The sequence below is a fragment of the Amphiura filiformis genome, chromosome 6 (assembly GCF_039555335.1).
Source record: "Amphiura filiformis chromosome 6, Afil_fr2py, whole genome shotgun sequence".
Taxonomy (NCBI): Eukaryota; Metazoa; Echinodermata; class Ophiuroidea; order Amphilepidida; family Amphiuridae; genus Amphiura; species Amphiura filiformis.
In genome coordinates this window covers 22,788,345-22,803,660 of record NC_092633.1, presented here as the reverse complement: position 1 = coordinate 22,803,660, position 15,316 = coordinate 22,788,345, and the positions used below count along the sequence as shown (strand labels likewise).

The window sequence follows — 15,316 nt, the reverse complement described above, 5'->3', positions numbered from 1 at the left end:
GGGTAGTCTTCTAAACTTTTTCCATTTGTAAAAGATAGGTCCTGTAAGGGGCTCACTTCAATAAGTGTGAAACCTTAAACCAATTTTGCTGTGACAAAATGTATTGAGTAAAAACCAGCTGGTAAACTTACTTCTTTGACATCTGTCTCCTTGGAAACCATTGACACATATACATGTGATGTTACCATCCTCTATCCTACATACGCCATCATTATAACATGGATTAGGGTAGCAAGATACAGTAGCTGTATAAGAAAGGAAATAACAATAAAAGTCAAACCTGAAATACAATATTATGAAAGAGTACATGTATATTACTTTTTGTTGGATTGAGAACAAAATGAGTTGCAAGTGAGTTGAACAGATATATGAAAGTCAGCTGCCATGCATGATGGTGACTTGCCATCATGTTTACAGGGCCCAGAAGGAAGGGTAGAAGAATGCCCTAGTCGACTTGTGGGTGCTGAAAGGGGAAAAATGGGTTGGATCATGAAGCAAGGCTGGGCAGATAGTTGGACATATGGAACACTTATAGCATGAGTAGTGCAACCTTTATGAGACACAAGGCCTGAAGAGGACAGAAAGGTGAGGTGAGTACATGAATCTGCTTGCACTCTGTCGGTACTAGCATTTTATTATAATTGACATAGACTGAAAAGAGCCACATTCTATCACAGAAAATTTAACCATTGTATTTTAATAATACTCTATTCTTTAGCAAACAGGTTTTGCTGCTATTTTACACAAACCATAGTATTAGTTTATTATGTAGTATTAGTTGTAAGTTACCATCCGCTTAACTGTTTTTTCATTTCTAGCAGTTTTGGAACTAGATCACACAAAACAACATTTCAGGAAATATTAATCATATTCAGTTAGCATAAGCATTCAAGATTAGAAAAAAAAACATTCGCAACATTTTCCTTATTTGGTATGTTAAGTTTGCATATTTTAACTAGTATGCCTTTGCACTTATACTTTGATCAGCTCGTAATCGGCAGGAATTATTAAGTTTTTATCACTACGCCAAAAAGTAGACCTCCGTTAAGAGTGATATAGTTAATCTTCCTGGTCTATATTTTGTGTGTTAAAGAAAGTAGGACTTGAATTAATAATTTATAATACTTCTGGCGAGATGTCACAAGACAATTCTCCAATATAAAATATATTGATATTAATTTGCGATGTTATAAGGCCCATCGATTATGAGCTGATCAAACTGAAGTTCAGCTATCAAGAATATCCTGCTGGCTAAAGATAAACTGTAATTGGTACTTAAAATCACTTTAAATCAGTAACACTCAATACCATAAAGATTTGTCAAATTGCACACATGGGCTCCTTTGCCTTTGTGTCAATTTGCATGTACAAATAGAGAGCTCCCTCCTTTGAAAATCCCAAATGGAATTAAGGGTCTGTGCCCTTATTTGCTGGAGGGATTTTTTATGGGAGGGCACTTTTAGTTTGTGCATAAAAATCCTGTTTTGTCAATGAAGCACATGCACCATCAGGCAAAATTTTACAGTATCATTAGATACTTACGTGTGTCACAGAATTTTCCCTTCCATAAAGGTGAACATTCACAGTAGGGTGTGTTGTAATTTGGTGAATTTGGACCAAGTCTTTTGCATTCTCCATTATTCAAACATGCCTTGGCAAGACAAGTTTCTGTATACAGAAATATATGTCAGTGATAATGAGCAAAGGCAATATGTCAACAACAACAAAAACACAATGTAGCTGCTGAAAATGTTTTGTAATTCTTTTGTTCACCTCAAGTTTGGTAGTGAGGTCAATGCATTTCATGATTGCTCTGCTGGTGTGCCAGCAAACCATGCGTGTGTGTATGCTCTACGCGATGAACATTATGTGCGCAATTCTATACTGTGACCAGCGAAATACACATCTACGTCACTACCGAACTTGAGGTGAACCAATGTATAAACTGTTTAGGCTTGAACATTTGTTGTATTTCTTTAATGTCAACTTATCTGGTTGAAGATTGACTGGTTGAAGATGTGATGCCATTCTTAGACATGAACCCCTACCTACACCACCCAACAATGTTAGATACTTCTTTGGTGGCAAGAAAACCCTCAGGATTCAAGTCATTCAACCTTGATCAGGAGAGGAATGACCTATGAAAGTGTTCCAACTTAGACACTGACTCTGTAACTAATTTATACCTGGTACAATGGAAACTCTTTCATACGAAATTTGTGGGGCCACAAAATTTAGTTTGTCTTATCAGGATTTTGTCTTATCCATCACATATTCAAAGGGACCTGAAAATCAAGCTTGTCTTATCAGGTTTTTTGAATTATCAGAGCTTGTATTAATGAGTTTCCACTGTATTTTGAATGTGATAAGCTTACATGTAATGTTTCCCACAATCATGACAGGTTGTGGCTCATTGCATATTTTCCCATTCAGCCTATAGAATACCATCCCATTTTAACATTCATAAGTGTATCTTTTGTCCGTATGCCTTCATCAAGGCAGTAAAGTAAAATCAAATTTTATGATTTTCTCAAAAATTGCTCATTTTTGCAGGAATCTGTTATGCGAGTTGGATTCCTTGCATTATTTCCTTTTTGAAAATGTATTTATCATCATTATGTTTAGCGATAGAGTATAAAACAATATTTAAATTACTGCCTCGAGAAAAGCATATAGATCATACATTCATGCATTGTTCTTAGAAAGACAATAATTTATAACTTACACAAAAGAATTTGTACTAACCTTCTTCACAGTTATGTCCTGTGTATCCATCCATACAGGTACAGACATACCCCCTGTCTTTTGTGCCCCAGCAGGATCCACCATTCTGACATGGCCCACTCTCACATCCACCTTTGATTGCTATGCAGAATAAATGTAGATGAAACGTACATGTTTTAAAATGGTAAGAGTTTTTTTTTTTTTGTAGACAGCTGTCTTTATTACAAGTTTCTTAATACATAGTACTGTCACTTAATCAGTGACCTTAAAATACATTTACGTGCATTTTATTTATTAATATTAGTGACATAGTCATTTCAAGAGAGTTATAAGAGGATTGAAAAACAAGCAACAAAAAAAAAGGGAAAAGAGCAACAGAATGAGCGAATAGAACCAACTGCTGATTATTTTGTACTCAAATTGAGTAGAAAACAAAAAACAATCAACAATAAGCTCCACCCGACCCACCTCATGACCCCCTCCACCACACATTGAGCATGTTGAGCATATTTTACTTTCTTTACTATGGATTAAAAATACACAGGAATGAAAAATTATATCATAACATTAATAGTTGCCAGGATTGCCACTCATTATTAAACTTTTGTAACTTTAGGCTACATACTGCTTGGTATTTCAAAACATTATAATAACATTTAAGTTCCCTTTTTAAAACATGTAAGTTTGGTCGTTTTTCTGTCATCTTTACTCTATACAAATGAAATTTTGCAATAGTCAAAATCAGTGTTAGAATTAAATCATATTTAGATCCAAAAAGAATTAACTGAGGGGTCATAGCTAGATCTATACTGATCTTGTCTTTTATCCAATCTTTGAGATCTTCCCAAAAATTTCTAGAAAAAGGGCAATCCACAAAGAGATGCTTAATTGTTTCTGGATTTATCTTACAAAAAGTACATAAGTCATCATCACTTATGTTCATTTTTAACAACAATGTATTTGTGCCTATGATACTCTGATTAATTCTGTATTGAAACCATCTCAGTTTAATATCAGTGGAAAATTTGAAATTTAAGGTACATATTTTTTTCCAATCATCATTCTCCATTCCAAATTCCATTTGCCACTTTGACTTACTCATTGTATTCTTCATCTTTGATTCAATAGAAATATCATAGAACATTTTGCACCCTTTTCGTTGCTTAAAAAGATTCCATATTATACGGCTGAAAAGGGGAGGCTAGTTTGGAGCCTATAGTACCATTGTAATTAAAATTTGACTGAATTGCCCTAATAATACCATTGTACTCTAAGAAATTGGTCTTCACTTTATAAAGTTTTGTAAATTCGACAATCGACAAAAAGGATCCGTTTGCATTTAAGAGATCATTTATAAACAGCACACCCCTTTTCTTCCAATGGGCATAACAAACTGATTTACCACCAATCTTTATATTATCGCTCCACCACAAATATTGTTTTGCAATCGGTTGAAATCCAGATTATTATTATTTACAATGTTTATAAGTGAGGACCAAGAAAACAGAGTATCATACCAGAACTTATTATCTATCATGTTTTTCATGTCATTAAAACGATACATACCAAGGCAACAAATATCATCACTTATTACATTAAAACAAAGACGAAATAGCTTAACCCATTTTTGATCACCACAGGCAACCCTCCGAATCCAATTTACCTTTAAAGCATTTATATGCATTTCTACATTTGGCATCTTTACTCCACCATTCTCATAATTTTGCACAAATTGTATTCTTTTAACCCGATCTGGCTTGCCGCTCCAAATATATTTATAAATCTCATCATTTACCGTTTGATAAATTCCTTGCTTGGGTTTGGTAGCATTTGAGCAATATAACTTATTTTTGGCAAAGCTAATGATTTCACAACTACAACCCGTCCCAACACCGTTAAATTTCTTTTTTTGCAACTTGATAACAGTTTTCGTGTTAAAAGAAGTGCTTTATCATAATTATCATTTACCATTTGAGCAAGGTTTGTACTAAAAGAAATGCCTAGAAACTCAAAGCTACCATTGAAATTCCATTGTATATTTAAATTTTTACTAATTATAGTGTTTCTGAATTTCTGAGACCCAATCCATACTGCAACCGTTTTATCAATATTAATTTTCAAACCAGACATCTCATAAAATGATTGCAATGTTTTAAAGGCACTTTCCAGTGATTTTTTTTACCATCAAGAATTAATGTAGTGTCATCTGCATACTGTGCAATTTTAAAATTCATATCATTAATGCAAATTCCTGTTATATCCTTATTTTGTCTAATCATTGTAGATAATACCTCCGCACATAAAACGAAGATATATGGCGACAGAGGATCGCCTTGTCTACAACTGCGCTGAATTTGGAACGGTTTAGATATATTTCCATTTATGATTACGGAAGAAGATGCGTTCTTATACAAAGCCATAAACCATCTGCAAATGTCTGATCCAAATTAAATACCCTTAAAGTTTCAAGAATAAAATCATCATGAAACCGTGTCAAAAGCTTTTTCAAAATCTATTAGTAAAAGCATCCCGAATTTCATTAACCTCTGTATAACTTAACAAATCATAAATAAGGCGAATACTTTCACCAATGAATCTATTTGGGACAAAACCTGTTTGATCTTCTGAAATTAAATATGGCAAAACCGATTTTATACGGTTTGCAATACATGCAGAGGCCAATTTATAAGAAACATTTAGAAGCGAAATAGGCCTCCAGTTTTTTAAGAACTGGCGGGGTTTATCTCCTTTTGGCAGAAGAGTAACGTGACCCCTTTTTTGAACTTGAGTAAGAGTCCCAATTCTAAAACCTTCATTTAATGACCGAAGAAGAAAACAAGATATTTCCAACCAGAAGCATTTGTAAAATTCCGCTGTAAAACCATCAGGTCCGGGTGTCTTGTTGTTTTTCATGTTTTTCAAAGCATATGTGAGCTCAGAAAGAGTAATTTCACCCTCTAAGGTATTTGATTGCATTTATGCTAATTTGTTTATGGAAGCATAATCATCAATTTTAACATTATTATTTCCACCTTTTTCTTTATACAGATTTTCATAAAAAGATACTACCTCTTTCTCAATCTCATCTTGAGATGTTGCTTCTGTGTTGTTACCTCTCACGAAAGCTATATCTTGTGTATAGTCTTAATTTGCATCTTTTTGCACCAATGTATCAAAAATGATTATATGCTATTAGTACACCAAAATGCAAAATGCAAAATAATGAAAGAACCAGGAGTACCAATCTTTGTTGTGTTTGCATCATGATTCCACCAAGGTGATTTGTAGGCAGTTACACCAAACTTAAGGCACATTTTGACTTCTCAGTGCCAGAAGTGGGTAAGTGCAATAGCTGCCATGTGTAGCTGCCATGTGTAGATGAGTAAAATATACTGTGTGTAAATTGCCAAATGTTCACAGGGCAGCAATTGCACTTACCCACTTCTTGCACTGAAATGTCGATTTTTACAGAAAGTTACTATGGCCCTGGATACAACATTATTATTGAACCATTCACATCATTTTACTTAGGCTTTACATTTTAGGTTGTTCCCTAATAATCTTAGATACATTACCTAATTGACAATGTTCTCCTGTGAAGTTCTGTGCACAATTACATGTGTAGGGCCCTAGTGGTACGTATTCTGGGACACATGTGCCTCCATTTTCACATGGGTTGGATCCACAGTAGTCAACTGAAAATGAAATGGGATAAGGCATTTTTCTCCATTTCTTGCTACCAAATCATCACATTCAATTATCATAGTTTTAATCATGTATGCTGTTTACTTTTAAAAAAACACAGCAGCAGGCACATGTAATTTGTGTAAAATGAATTTTGAGACATGCCCATCAGCTGATCAGTCTGTCTAAGCTTATCTGGTGTTTGATACAGTGTTCCTACAAACTGTTGAGTATACAGTATGCTATCTGGTACACAGGTTGCCTCCCCCCAGGGTTTCACCATTCCTGCGTAGCATAGTTAGTCGGCGTGAGCTTACCCGGTGTTTGATACAGAGATTCTATAAACTGTTGAGTACATACAGTATGCTGTCATGCTATCTGGTACACAGGTTGCACCCCAGGGTTCAACCAGGTGGATGTCAGTTCATAAGAGCAATGTCGGGGATTTAAGATCACAATTTTTCAATCGATGGGGAGAGATGAGGTCCCACCAGGTCCGACCGAGTCTCCTACACAGGTTACGCTCCCTGTGGAGGGGCGGAACCAAACTGGCTGATGTGGAGACTAAGCCAGTTTGCCTCGGTCTGATACTCGTCTATCCTCGTCTTTGACCATGCGCAGATCTGGATGGTCAGGAAGATATTTAATATTCCGAATTTATAATATGCCTACCAGTTCCACCGTATAACCGATTTGCTAGAGAATATTTGTTACCATGTTTAATAAATTCGTATTAATCGTATAATAAGATGTGGCCAAATGTATATTTGTGTACATAGTGTGTGGATCCACTCTTCTACGGACTTGGCTACTAAGCATGTCGGGAAGGATATGGCGGTATGCTGACCTGGGTCAATATGTTCTGGGCAGATGAGGTCCCACCAATTGCCTACGACCTTGTGTGCGATCATGTGTGACAGGCAATTCCCGATAATAATAGAGGTTCCCTGGTTCAACCATTCCTGCATAGCATATCAGTTAGTCAACCTAAGTTTACCAGGTTTTTGACACCAAGTTCCTACTAACTGTTCAGTACAGATGCAGTATGCTGTCATGGTATCTGGTATACATGTTGCCCCATTCCTGCATGGCATGTCAGTTAGTCTTACCATACCTGGTTTTGACACAGAGATCCTATAAATTGTTGATGGGATAAATACAGTAGCTGTACTGTCATGCCATCTGGTACACATATTGCATCATTCCTACATGACATGTCAGTCAGCCTAAGTTTACCTGGTGTTAGACACTGAGATCCTACAAACTGTTGAGTACATGTGCAGTATGCTGTCATGCCATCTGGTACACAGGTTCCACCATTCCTGCATGACATATCAGTTAGTCTAAGCTTACCTGGTGTTTCATACAGGTCCTACAAAACTGTTGATGGGATAAATACAGTATTGTCAGTATGCTGTACTGACATGCCATCTGTCAGTCAACATAAGCTTACCTGGTGTTAGACACTGAGTTCCTACAAACTGTTGAGAACAGATGCAGTATGCTGTCAGGCCATCTGGTACACAGGTTCCACCATTCCTGCATGGCATGTCCTCACATGGATTGATGTTATCTGTGATGTCAAAGTAATATAATTTGATAATTCAATAGTTTTCTTCCTAATCACATTTTAATTCAGAAAAACAGTGGCATTATCAATGGGAATTATATGAATAATTTTTCACCAGGTCGCAAATAATAAAGGAGACAACTTCACAAGTAGAAAAAGTGATCCCGCGTGGGAATCCATTTTTATTTGTTCCTCACAAGCATGACAAGTCTATGTATAAAATATATATGAAGAAGGTAACTTACTTTGAAAAAACAGTGGCATGATCGACGGAATTATATAAATAAACATTAATTTTCACCAGGTTCGCCGTCGCAAATAATAAAGGAGACAAGGAGAAAAAGTGATCGAATTTCAACCAGCCTAATCATGAAGCTCCCGTGGCCAAGTGGTTAAGGCATAGGTCTCGTAAACCTGAGGTCCTGGGTTCGATTCCCAGGCGGGATCACTTTTTCTCCTTGTCTCCTTTGTTATTTGCGACGGCGAACCTGGTGAAAATTAATGTTTATTTATATAATTCCTGTCGATCATGCCACTGTTTTTCCGTGTTATATTTCCTCACAGGGAGGATGGCAATTTATTTCTCGCATTTACAGCTCTAGCTACTATGGGCTATTTGCGGGGAGGAGATAAGTTTAATTGACCGCTTATGGGTTAGAATTTCAACCAGCCTAATCATGAAGCTCCCATGGCCAAGTGGTTAAGGCATAGGTCTCGTAAACCTGAGGTCCTGGGTTCGATTCCCAGGCGGGATCACTTTTTCTCCTTGTCTCCTTTATTATTTGCGACGGCGAACCTGGTGAAAATTAATGTTTATTTATATAATTCCCGTCGATCATGCCACTGTTTTTCCGTGTTATATTTCCTCACAGGAGGATGGCAATTTATTTCTCGCATTTACGGCTCTAGCTACTATGGGCTATTTGGGAGGAGATAAGTTTAAGTGACCGCTTATGGGTTCAATTTCAACCAGCCTAATCATGAAGCTCCCGTGGCCAAGTGGTTAAGGCATAGGTCTCAGAAACCTGAGGTCCTGGGTTCGATTCCCAGGCGGGATCACTTTTTCTCCTTGTCTCCTTTATTATTTGCGACGCGAACCTGGTGAAAATTAATGTTTATTTATATAATTCCTGTCGATCATGCCACTGTTTTTCCGTGTTATATTTCCTCACAGGAGGATGGCAATTTATTTCTCGCATTTACAGCTCTAGCTACTATGGGCTATTTGCGGGGAGGAGATAAGTTTAATTGACCGCTTATGGGTTAGAATTTCAACCAGCCTAATCATGAAGCTCCCGTGGCCAAGTGGTTAAGGCATAGGTCTCGTAAACCTGAGGTCCTGGGTTCGATTCCCAGGCGGGATCACTTTTTCTCCTTGTCTCCTTTATTATTTGCGACGGCGAACCTGGTGAAAATTAATGTTTATTTATATAATTCCTGTCGATCATGCCACTGTTTTTCCGTGTTATATTTCCTCACAGGGAGGATGGCAATTTATTTCTCGCATTTACAGCTCTAGCTACTAGGGTGCATCTCTTGCCCCTCATGTTACCCAAATTTCTTGTCCCTAGTCTCAAAATGTTCCATTGGTCAAAATACTAACCCATACCAAATTTAAATTTATTCCGAAGTCGTTTAGGGGGGCCTCCGTGACGTTGAAATTGTTGGTCAATGGCCATACCATATGCATAAGGCAGCTATTTTGTTTTGCATGGTTAACATTAGAAATGACTGCTGCCTTATGTATTTTGTTCATGTAGTTAGGACTATTAATGAATCAAGATGTTAAAATAGTCTAACTCCAAAAAATAAAACATAAGGGAGCTATCTACAGAGGTCAAGCTTATGTAAACATAAATGGCTGCCCTTTGCTGTCTTTACTATGTAATTGTGAATTTGCTTAGATATGCATATCTTTCCTGTTTTCGTGCCAACTTTGACCTGTTAGGTTGATACTACTGCAGAAGAGTGATCACACACTTGCACATAATAAGACCTTGCTCAATTTGATGAGACGGCATCATGTTATACGTTCAAAAGAATGGAAGGCTGAGGTTCTTCAAATCTTCAGATCGGAGTTCTCAGCAGAGATGATTTCGCGAAGTTGTGAATTGCATTATTGTAGGTAGTGGTGAGCAAACTCAGAAGTTAAATATTTAAGATTACAGAGCATTGTAGATGCTAGGCCAGATAAAATATATGCTTACTTGCATTGAGGTTCCAATCCAAGAACTACATGTACCTCTTATATTCATAGGCCTACAAAGGTTATACTTTTAAAGTATGTGAATCATATAATTTCAATGCCAGTTAAATCATAGTACATGTATATTTAAGAAAATTGCAATGTAAAACCAAACAAAATGGTACACTTTGCAGTTACACTATGCAGTGACAATTGACAATATTAAAGTACCAACACAGGAGAAGCACTGGCTTTAAACGGCAACAACAAAGACAAAGTATAAAGCCGAATAAGGTAAATGATCATGCCAGTACCAGTCGGAGATATCCAATCTCAAGATTTGAAGAACCTCAGTCCTGTGTGTGTTGTGTTGTCTCATCAAATTCAGCAAGGTCTAGATGCAAGTGTGTGATCACTATAGTCTGTAGTAGTAACTATCAGCCTAACGGTTCAAAGTTGGCATGGAAACAGTAAAGTTATGAATATTTAAGTAATTTCACAATTACACAGTAAAGACAGCAAAGGGCAGCCATTTATGTTTACATAAACTTGGTCCTTGTAGATAGCTCCCTTATGTTTAATTTTGGGACATGGACTTTTGTAACCTCTTGATTCATAATAGTCCTAACTACATGGACAAAATACATAAGGCAGCAGTAATATCTAATGTTAACCATCTAAAACAAAATAGCTGCCTTATGCATATGGTATGGCAATTGACCAACAATTTCAACGTCACGGAGGCCCCCCTACACGACTTCCACATAATTTCAAATTTGGTATGGGGTGATATTTTGACCAATGGAACGTTTTGAGACTAGGGACAAGAAATTTGTGTAACATGAGGGGCAAGAGATGCACCCTACTAGCTACTATGGGCTATTTGCGGGGAGGAGATAAGTTTAATTGACCGCTTATGGGTTAGAATTTCAACCAGCCTAATCATGAAGCTCCCATGGCCAAGTGGTTAAGGCATAGGTCTCAGTAAACCTGAGGTCCTGGGTTCGATTCCCTTGCGGGTTTAATTTTTCGCCTTGTCTCCTGTTTTATTTGCGACGGCTACCCTGGTGAAAATTAATGTTTATTTATATAATTCCCGTCGATCATGCCACTGTTTTTCCGTGTTATATTTCCTCACAGGGAGGATGGCAATTTATTTCTCGCATTTACGGCTCTAGCTAGTATGGGCTATTTATGGGAGGAGATAAGTTTAAGTGACCGCTTATGGGTTCAATTTCAACCAGCCTAATCATGAAGCTCCCGTGGCCAAGTGGTTAAGGCATAGGTCTCATAAACCTGAGGTCCTGGGTTCGATTCCCAGGCGGGATCACTTTTTCTCCTTGTCTCCTTTATTATTTGCGACGGCGAACCTGGTGAAAATTAATGTTTATTTATATAATTCCCACGATCATGCCACTGTTATATTTCCTCACAGGGAGGATGGCAATTTATTTCTCGCATTTACGGCTCTAGCTACTATGGGCTATTTGCGGGAGGAGATAAGTTTAAGTGACCGCTTATGGGTTCGAATTTCAACCAGCCTAATCATGAAGCTCCCGTGGCCAAGTGGTTAAGGCATAGGTCTTGTAAACCTGAGGTCCTGGGTTCGATTCCCAGGCGGGATCACTTTTTCTCCTTGTCTCCTTTATTGTTTGCGACGGCGAACCTGGTGAAAATTAATGTTTATTTGTAACTTACTTTGTTCACACAACTCTCCTGTATATTGTGGCTGACATCTACATGTGAAACCAGTGTCTTCATTCTCATAACATGTACCTCCATTGATACATGGGTTACTGATACATGGACCAACTGTAATTATAAAGGAATCATTTTGATTGGTGAGTATCTGATATGAGCTAAACAGTTTCAGGGGACCAAGTTTGAAAGTTGACCCATTAAACCACACTCTGAATGCATTTACAGGGACACAGGCAGATGAACCGTGCAGAAAATTAACATTTGTAATAGTGCTAAAATGTGCGAAAAATAAGTTAATTTCGGTCTGAAACATGCCAAAGATGCACATCACATATTGGTCAATTTTGTTCTGGTAACTTAAACTTTTAACTTACCCTAATCAATTTGCCACTGCTAAACAGAAAGACAAAATTAATTATTTAATCCCTTGAATTTGAACACATGAAAAACATTTTAATCTTTCATTTGCATTTTGAAAAATATGAAATCATTATTTAGCATGCTGAACATGATTCCAAAGTCCAAACTGGCTCTTTCATTACTCTAATGACACATTTAAGTTTGATCATACCAATCATATTTTGACAGAATTGGCCATCATATCCAGCAGCACATAGACATAAGACACTGGTTGGAGATTCCTCCACACATGTAGCACCATTCTTGCATGGATTCTGTCCATCATCACATGGGCGGACAACTGAAATAGAAAAAAAAATGGCATTGGTGTGTTTATTAGATGAATTTAAAAAACATTAACAATCTTAATGGTGTGTGGTATAAGTTAATGAATGACATGTTATGAATATTGATCATAGGATGTAAACCTCAAATAAAATTGACTGATTAATTTAAGAAATTTTGTTGCTTCTATATAGTGTACATCAATATATAAAAAGGACACACTTGTCGGCTGCTACATGTATAACTTTTTACATTACAGCTATAAATACCAGATTCATCTCAAGTGGAGGTTACTGCAAATCATTCCCAAATCGCATGGTTAAGGAATACAGAGAACAAACCTAACCATGTAACTTGGGGACAATTTGAATTGACCTCCACTTGAGATGAGTCTGGTATTCATACCTATTATGTAAAAAGTGACATATGTAGGGTATGTAAAGTATAAAGACCATGATGATTTGAATGGTAAATGAAGTAAATCTATGGCATCATTTATGCTGGTTTCATACTTTCCTGCCGCTTTGCCGCTCTAAAGATGATTTTACTTCACTGCGCAGTAGTTGCACCAAAAACGCTAGCGGTGACCAGCGGCAAGCCGATATATCGATCACTCCATCGCTTTGCCGCCGCGGCAGCACCGCTGGGAGTTGAATTCAAGTCAACTCGGAGCGGTGCCGCTCTAAAGTATGAGAACAAAATGCGATTTTGGAGCGGTGCTGAGCGGCAAGAGTGGCTTTTAGAGTCCTGCCGCTCAGCGATTACTGCTCCGCTCGCAGCAAGTGCAAGCGGCATGATGAAGCGTCACGCCGCTCAGCGGCAAGCAGCAGAAAGAATGAAACCAGAATTACCTCATTTTGATTGTGCAGGTCACAATTTACCTTGTTCACATGTTATTCCTCTGAATCCATCAGTACATTCACACATAAATCCTCCATCATTATCGAAACATAATGCACCATTCAAGCATGGGTTACTCTCACATGGGGAAATAGCTGCAATGTGCAATATACATGTGTGATTAATATTATGCATCAAACCCACATGTATACTTATCAATTAAAGTGGCCTAATAATAGCCCAGTCAATTTAAGAAATGACCCACCACTAATTGCAACAGAATCTGTTTAACATGCATCCATCTCCCAAAAGCTCACACAAAAACATCAAAAGTCCTCAAACAATCCAAAGTAGTGGGAAGTGCATAAATCCAAAATGGCCGCTCATGCAGGGCAGAAATTTCAAAGTTGGTGAAATCTTACAACTCTGATGCACAGTTCTTGAGTTATGGAGGGGGGATGTCAAATGTCAACATTTGGGTTCCCCAGGGCACAAAAACTTCTGATTTTGATAAGAAGTCTTCATCCTTCTGAAATGCAATATTATGATATCATCATCTGTTCTCAGTGAGCAACCACTGTAGTATCCTCTACGTATAAATACTTTAACTCATTATAAAATAGAACGTATAAATACTTTAACTCATTATAAAATAGAACATATAAATACTTTAACTCATTATAAAATAGACGGGGATAGTGAAGAGAGTAATCCTACCTGTTTCACAGTACACACCAGCAAAGTCTTCTGTACATATACAGACAGCTTGGTCATCTACCTCCATGCATAATGCTCCATTCTGACATGGATTAAGGCTGACTTCACATGGTGGAATAACTAGAAGAAAATCGAGTTCGATAAGACATTTTGCTTTGAAACACTTTGTCATTTGGTATGATACCAAGAGAGTGGGAGAACCACAAGTGACTCAATCGCAAAGACAGTCTTATGAGTAATAAATCACTTTTCACGTTTTCCTTGTGGTTGTAAACATCAATCTTGCATACTTTATTTTGTACCCAAATTAATAATTAATATAAAAACTCTCTGCATCGTTGGGATTGTTAAATTCTTAAAAGAAACAGCACATCGTAATGTGATTAAGTTTTATTTGAAAAGTATGTTCGCAATATTAATTTTTCTTTTCACATGATTTTTGTTTTCATTAAAAAAAGCGAGGAATAAAGACAATGGCGTAATAAAATTTTACACCTTGAAATTGAGTATCACTCTTAACAAAACAGACCACTAGTCCATTATAGTTTACCAGGAAATAAACCTGTTCGATGTTAGGCCTAAAAAATTGTTTGATTGGCGTAATATAAAGAATAAGGGTTTGTTTTTTTTGTAAAAAAAAATCTAGGATCGGCCCTAATTTTAGGGTAGGTCAGGTTACACCAATCAAACATTTTTTTTAGGCCTTACCTTGATCACAAATAGCACCACTATATCCTATGGCACAGACACATATTGCACTACCATCATCCATTGTGACACACTGAGCTCCATTCTGGCATGGGTTTATACTATCATCACAAGCTGGCACAACTGAAATGGACAAGGATGGAATCATACAATAACTGGAACAATGATGTCAGTGAATGGCAATATTCAGAAGTCAGGTTCATTTTATGAAAAATTAAAATTTGATGGAAATTGTAGATTATGGCTTTAAGTGATGCGATACTTACTTTCTTCACATCTGGCACCTGTGTAACCAACGGCACAATTACAACTGAATCCACCAAGAGAATCATCCAGGCACTGACCGCCATTTAAACATGGCTGACTGGTACAGCTACGTTCAACTGAAAATAAAGAAATGTTTATTGCTATTGTAAATAGTGTTGGAAATAAGCTGAAATATGTACAAGGGCCATTGGGCCCATAGCTCTCAAATTCTACACATTCTCATCAATTTGGAGATC

General features: G+C 37.1%; 1 protein-coding gene and 3 non-coding genes across 4 annotated transcripts in view; 3 read left to right on the top strand and 1 right to left on the bottom strand.

Moving 5' to 3' along the window:
- The window catches only part of LOC140154418 (uncharacterized), a 33,539-nt gene that overhangs the window by 346 nt on the left and 17,877 nt on the right, over positions 1 to 15,316 (bottom strand). Inside the window, exons 10-20 of the mRNA XM_072176985.1 lie at positions 15,080 to 15,196; positions 14,814 to 14,936; positions 14,106 to 14,225; positions 13,430 to 13,543; positions 12,436 to 12,564; positions 11,862 to 11,975; positions 7,862 to 7,981; positions 6,300 to 6,419; positions 2,746 to 2,865; positions 1,543 to 1,668; positions 132 to 245 (exon numbers count right to left, since the gene is read on the bottom strand). Coding sequence (XP_072033086.1) covers positions 132 to 245; positions 1,543 to 1,668; positions 2,746 to 2,865; positions 6,300 to 6,419; positions 7,862 to 7,981; positions 11,862 to 11,975; positions 12,436 to 12,564; positions 13,430 to 13,543; positions 14,106 to 14,225; positions 14,814 to 14,936; positions 15,080 to 15,196 — 1,317 coding nt within the window. The remainder of the gene's footprint in view (positions 1 to 131; positions 246 to 1,542; positions 1,669 to 2,745; positions 2,866 to 6,299; positions 6,420 to 7,861; positions 7,982 to 11,861; positions 11,976 to 12,435; positions 12,565 to 13,429; positions 13,544 to 14,105; positions 14,226 to 14,813; positions 14,937 to 15,079; positions 15,197 to 15,316) is intronic.
- Positions 8,964 to 9,037, top strand: Trnal-cag (transfer RNA leucine (anticodon CAG)). The gene has a single exon. It is a non-coding gene; the product is annotated as a tRNA-Leu (tRNA).
- Positions 11,420 to 11,493, top strand: Trnam-cau (transfer RNA methionine (anticodon CAU)). The gene has a single exon. It is a non-coding gene; the product is annotated as a tRNA-Met (tRNA).
- Positions 11,716 to 11,789, top strand: Trnat-ugu (transfer RNA threonine (anticodon UGU)). The gene has a single exon. It is a non-coding gene; the product is annotated as a tRNA-Thr (tRNA).